Below are 6,610 nucleotides of genomic sequence, written 5' to 3'. Positions count from 1 at the left end.
TAAGAGTTGTATGAGCCCCTAATAAAATGATTTTTTTAAAAAAGTTAAATTCCATTTTCAGATGATATGATTCTATTCGTGGAAAACCCCAAAGACTTGATAAGAAAATTGTTGGTAATAATTCAAAGATTTAGCAGCATGGTTGGATACAAGATCAACATGTAAAAATCAATCAGATTCCTGCAAACATAGCAAGAAACCCTGAAAAGGAAATAAAAAAACAAAGCATGCCATTGACCATAGTCACACAACAGAGTAAATACTTAGGAATAACCCTAACTAGAGAAATGAAAGACTTGTACAATGACAACACAAAACATTACTACAAAACCCAAAAGGATGTTCCATGATGATTGATAGGAAAGCGTACCATGGTGGAAATGCCAGTCCTCGTTAAAAACAAACAAAAGACCACCTCACTGTCAAGTCACTTCTGACTCATGGTGACCATACAGCACAGGGAGGACTGCCTGCCTTTCTGCCGCCGAACGAATGGTGATTCTGAACTGCTGACCTCACAGAGTGTAACCATTCCGCCACTGGAGTTCCTATCTAAGGCAATCTACAAGTAGAACACAATTCCAATCCAGAACCCAACAGCACTTTTTGAAGAAGTCGGGGGCGGAATCAGTAACTTGTCTGGAGAGGAAAGAGATGCAGGGGAAACCATGCCTTTCACTTCAGAAGAACAACCGAGTAGGAGGCCTCTCACGCCCTCGTCTCAGTTTACTGCACAGCCACAGGAGTCAAACCAGTCTAGTACTGGACAACGCAGACCAGTGGGACAGAAGGGAGAACCCAGAAATCAAGCCCTCTACCCTCAAAGGACTGATCTTTGATAAAGGACTAAAATATATTAAACGAGGAAGATGCAGTGATACCTTGGTTGTCAAACTCAATTCGTTCCAAATTTGTGTTCATAAACACTGAAAAGTTGGAGACAACATATTTTCCCTATAAGAAATAATGGAAACCAAACAATCGGTTCTGAGGCCCCACAATTACACCTGGAACTTCATTTTTCCAGGACTCTAACGGTGTGGAGGCCGTAGCTTTTTTGCATGTCACTGAGATATGCTCTCACCATCAAGCTGTTTCTGGTTTATCCGAATTCACAATGACTTTTCAGCCTCTTCGATGGTTTGGGCTCTTGTTTGGTGGTTAAGTTTCACACCTGTAGATACATGAGTCGCTTTCATCACACTTTATTTTTTTTAATGTTGATAATGTTGACCTGGGTAGGTTGTATTCAGCTGCCCAATCAGACAAGCGGCGACTTGATTCAAATTTTGCAGTGATTTCTTGCTTTAACTCTAGCTGTCTATACTGCTGATATCACTAATTTTCTTTGGAGCCATGGTTACAACATTTTACGCAAATAAAATGCCAAAAAAGAAAAAAAGCGCACAATGACGAATGTCACAACGCACTCACACAAACATTTTATGTTGTCTGAGCAAGAGCTTGCTTCAGCTCAAGGTCAACCCCTTCATGTTGTGGCAGGACAAGACAAGGTGTGTGACTCACTCTTGGCCATGCAGGTTTTTTCAAGGGGGATTTTGGGCTCAACTATGGAGCAAAGCTGATTTTTTTTTAACAGTGCCGTTCAAGTAGTGTAAAGTTTGAGCTCGCAGCTATTCGACAACTGAGGCATCACTACAGTCTCTTTAACAAATGGTGCTGGCAACAGAGGATTTCCACCCACAGAAGGAAACAGGACCCATACTTTACCCCACATACAAAAAAACATGAATTCAAGATGGATTACAGATCTAAATGCACATTCTAGAACTCTAAAGATCATAAATGAGAAAACGGGACCAGTGAAGGGCCCTAACATACAGCATAAACACGCTACCAAACATGAAAACCATCCACACAGCAGTAGGCATCTTCTAAAAAGGAAGCATGGGCATCAAGAGACTTCATCAAAAGAGTAAAAAGGAAACCCAGACAGAAAAAATGTGGGCGATGATACAACGAACACGGGTCTAATCTTTAAAATCTTTATAAAACTGTATCATCAACAAGAAAAAGACAAATCACCCAATTAAAAATTGGCCAAAAACACGAGCCAACAGTCCACCAAAGATGGAAGTTCAGGCAGCCAACAAACAGCAAGCAACTCTCCTGATCACTAGCCACCTGAGAGATGCAAATCAAAGCCACGAAGTATCACTTTACATTAGCACTAGCTTTACACTAGCCAAGTTAAAAAAAACAAAACCAGAAAGCAACAAATGCTAGACAGGGTGTGGAGACACCAGAAGGCTCCCACACAGCAGGTGGGACTGTGAAAATGTGCCATCACTGTGGAGAGCAGTGTGGCGTTCCCTCCAACCAGGAACAGAAATTCCAGGCGACACAGCAATCCCTTTGCTGGGCAGAGGCCCTAAATTCATAAGAGGACAGCAGGAATGGATATATGCACACCCATGTTGGCCACAGCACTATTCACAATCACAAGAAGATGGAAATAACGAACTGCTCATCAGTGGAATAATGGACAAAGACCAATGATGAAAGGGTGATGCACCTCAGGGCATGGACGGACCTGGAGACCAGGATGCTGAGGGAACTTAGCAACCAAAGGCCAACTATTGTATCAGACCACTGTCACAAAGGAAAAGTCAAGATCAAGGTTTTCAGAACAAAAGAAATAGATTTCTATGTTTTTTTTTGGGGGGGGTGGAGGGATAGGAAAGGCAAAGCGATAGCTAGAGAATCTAAACTCCACACTCACTGTCGCTGAGCCAGCTGTGACTCACAGTAACCTGATAGGACAGGTTAGACTGTCCCTGTGGGCTCCTGCGACGAATTCTGGAGAGCCTTGTCTTTCTACCCTGGAGCGGCTGGTGGGTTTGAACTTGGGGTGAGCAGCCCAACGTGTGAAACTGGGCGATGGAGAAGATAGCATTCCACAAGAGGGAGCATAGAAATAAGGGTCGCGGGGGTACGGGGTGGGCAGAGAAAGCTATTAAGTCGTTTAAATGGCTGAATATAAAATGGATGATCTGAAATGTTAAGTGTCTATCTAATTCACAATACTTTTTTTAGTTCCTGAAAGCAAAAGGAATCTACCAAGACCAAGGCGGTGACTGGAGAGTCTTTCCTGGCTTCCTGGGTCTGAAGAGGCCCTCCAGAGCCTCCACCTGTCCACTCTGCTGGGCTCACAGGCCATCTGCCAGGTGCCTGGGTTACCGTAGGGCCTCGGGGAGCGCCTGTGATCCCAGTCTCCATCAAAGAGGTGTACAGGCCCGGTCTGACCCTGAGGAGACATTAGGTGATCTCGGAGCTGGGCAGTGGACAGTCTTTTGGAACATGGTCCTCCATGGTGTGGCTTGCTGCTCCAGCCAGGCTGACACAGCAGCAGGTCACCGACAAAGTCTTGGAAAAACCAACCTGGCAGATGTGAGAGGGTCCAGATTCTGCCTGTTCTAGGTGGAGTGTGGTCCGATGACCCATAGCCCCTTGGCTGTCCCAGTGTGAGTAGGTTCTTCCCTCCTCCCATGTCTAGGACGGGCTCTCTGACACCAATGACAGGGAGCGTGGTAGTCCTCCCACACGGCTCCAGGCCAGAGCTAGGTGAACAGGAAACAGCGACCCAGGAGCAGCTCAGCAGAGGCTTCTGGGAAAAGGAATGCCTGCCTCTGGTTTCTAGGACACTTGTCACTAATTACCAGGCAGGCTGGTCGTGTCTGTTCCACCTTCTTTACCCTTGGTGGAGTCGGCACTGGGGTGTAAGGCCTCCACATCTTGGAGGCCCCAGTGAGAGAGATCAGGTGAGCATTAAGGCTCAGGTTTAATAAGAGCCTGCCAGCTGTCCCTTCAAGGGAGTGCTGGCCACAATCTCGCCTTTCCTCTCACTGTTTCAGGCTGTGCTAACAACAGTCTGCTATCAATGCCCATCTCCTTCATTAGATCTCACGGCTGCCTGACAGCACCTCTTCAGAATCCCCGGTGGGCAGCAGTCGCTTGGGACCCAATTCACATTTTCCCCAAAGACCTTGTGGATCTCAGAGACATCTGCCTAGCAGCAGGCAGATCTCCACTTCCCCCTCAGCCATGGGCCTCAGCATCCAGCCTACCTCTGTCAGTCCCTCCTGTTACTCAGCATGTACTGCGGAAAACCCAACTCCTGAGTTTGACACGCAATGCTTGGCCCAAGGCGCTCCTGCAGCCTTTCAACAGCATCTACCCTCAGCACTCCCCGTGAGCTAGAACCTACCATACAAGGCCCCAAACTCATGGCATTGACTCTCCTCCCATGTCACTACATCACAGAAAAGCCCACCTCCTACGTCTACTTAGCCTGCTGGCACCTGCTAGCACCCCATGACCATCACCCTGGGAGGGGACCGGCCCTGGGAGCAGGTAGCTGGGACCTTTGCTCACAGGGCCCTTGACTCTAGGTACTCACTTGTTGAAGAGGTTCAGGCCGATGCGGTAGTGCCGCTTGCGGATGACGTCATTGCTGAAGGCGGGCGAGTCCCAGCTATTCCGGGTTTCTTTGTGGTAGGTCTGCTTGCTGAGTGTCTGCTCCCGAAGGCTGTCACGGGACGATGACTCCGAGCTGCAGTTGATGGTGTCGTTGGAATTGGATGTGCTATTGATGCTGTCGTTGTCTCCATCAGAGTAGTCGGACTCGGACTTGCTCTGCCTATTGGCTGAGCCATTGATGGCCAGGTGGCTGTCAATGGGCCTGGGGGGCCGAGGCCGCAGCTCAGGTTCTTCCCGGGGGAGCCCCTTGAGGGTTCCAACATGGGGGCCGTGCTTGGGGCTGCCCTCCTGCCCACCAAGGCTGCGCTCATAAGCACTCTGCCTTTTGAGGGAACTACGGTCCGAGCGGTCGCTGAGTTCTACGGAGCTGTCACTGGGCGGCTCAATGGTCAGCAAGGGGAGGTGGTCCCCCCGCAGCCGCTGCTCCGGCCGCTCCAGGGAAGGTGTGCTCCGGCAGCTGGTGTCCGTGTCTCCCTTGTCATCCTTGTGACCCAGGGCCCAGTAGTCCTGGGACGGGCCTCCAGCCCGCAGCCGCAGCTCTGACTCGGTGCTGGACGGCCGGTCCCCCATCTGTGAGCGTGGCAGAGGGGGCGACAGCTCCTCCTCGTCGATGTACAGGGTGACATCACTGTACGAGGCGGTCATCTCATCCAGCTTATGGTGGTCCATGCCGTGCAGGCCTGGCTTCCGCTCGGTGTCCCGGACCCGGGCTGCATCAGGGGCTGGCACCTCCTCTGCATGCAGGCTGCGACAGTTAAGGGCGTCATCAATGGATTCCGCCAGCGACTTCACCTGCCGGGAGAAAGCGTCCTCCAGCTCTGTGATGGCGTCCGCAAAGTCACTGGAGGCAGCTGGGGACTTGATGGTGGGTGGCTTGCCAAGGTCACCGCACTCTGATGGAACCAAAGCACCCAACTGGGAGCCATCGTTGGTCACCGAGACCTGCTTGCCCTCGAAGTAGGAGCCGTGCACTTTCTCGGGCCCCTCGAAGGAGAACTGCATCCTCATGTTGGACAGCACGATGCGGCGCGACATGCGGTTCTCGGACATGGAGCTGCGCAGGCGCTCGAAGTTCTTGTTCATCTGGTACTGGCGGAACGCAGTCTGGATGGTGCGGGCTGCATGGCGGGTCACGAGGCGTCCCCCATACTTCCGTTCTAGCATCTCCACCTGCGGGGGTGGGTGGGAAAGAGAGGTTGAAGGCTGTCCCAGCACAGCAGTCCCTCTCCCTGACTCCATGGTGGCACCCTAAGGGATGTGTGTGTGTCTCTCATTGGGTCTCCAAAAAATATGGGGTTCAAGGGCAAATAAGATGGAGAAATGTTAAAAAATAATGCAGCCCTTGGTGGTAGTGGTGGGGTGGCAGTGAACTTCAGGGGGCAGACTTCAAAGCTAGATGCTGGGGCTTTAATCCCAGCGGCAAGGCACTTTGGCCCGAGCCAAGCCATGTAGGTCCAGTGGCAGCCAGGCCGGACACCCGCACGTGCTTTCCTGGAAGGCGTTCCCAGTTTGTACAGCCTGCAGTGCCCCCTCCTCCCGACACACACAGATTGGAAGTAGAGGGCCAGAGAACAGACCTAGTGCATGTAATAAAACACACACACACACACACACACACACACACACACACGACTCCAGGCTTTGGAGACGACCCTCCCTTTCTTGCCATAGAGTGATGGGAGAACAGAGCTGGCAGCAAGGGAGAAAGAGACTGGGCACCCTCTTGGTCCCTGTCTGGTGCAGGGTCTCCCCAGTGGGGCTACCATGATCCAGAGCAGCCTGTGGGGTATTCCCTCTGCCTTGTTCCTGAATGAAGGCCAGCTCTAAATGAGCTCAAGAAAAGCCAAGGTAAGGCACTGGTTTCTCCACTAAGTATGGCCTCTCTGGCTACAGGGCAGAGCAGCCACCATGTGTCCCAGGGCAGTGGAGAGGTAAGACCTGAGTCTCAGCAGTGTAGGTCCAACCTTCCTGCTAGGTTGGACCTAGCAGGAAGGTTGATGCTAGCAGTGTGCCAAGCATCACACCAAGTCTGGTGGTACAGACAGGGATGTTGTCCTCACACCCCACACCATACCACAGGGCCCCCCCCCCCACAAGTTCAAGCCTTCCC

The 6,610-nt window shown here is 51.0% G+C and overlaps 1 protein-coding gene across 6 annotated transcripts in view; it reads right to left on the bottom strand.

The window, feature by feature from the left end:
- Positions 1-6,610, bottom strand: part of IQSEC1 (IQ motif and Sec7 domain ArfGEF 1) — a 216,882-nt gene that overhangs the window by 50,161 nt on the left and 160,111 nt on the right. For all 6 annotated transcript variants that reach the window (XM_045290040.1, XM_045290039.1, XM_045290041.1 and 3 more), the window contains exon 3: positions 4,421-5,670. In XM_045290040.1, the coding sequence (XP_045145975.1) occupies positions 4,421-5,670 (1,250 nt within the window). The remainder of the gene's footprint in view (positions 1-4,420; positions 5,671-6,610) is intronic.

Source organism: Echinops telfairi, unplaced genomic scaffold (genome assembly GCF_000313985.2).
Source record: "Echinops telfairi isolate 266 unplaced genomic scaffold, ASM31398v2 ScPeMD7_31;HRSCAF=116, whole genome shotgun sequence".
NCBI classification, from domain to species: Eukaryota; Metazoa; Chordata; class Mammalia; order Afrosoricida; family Tenrecidae; genus Echinops; species Echinops telfairi.
The sequence above is the reverse complement of the archived record's forward strand: the minus strand, read 5'-3'. Positions and strand labels throughout refer to the sequence as shown.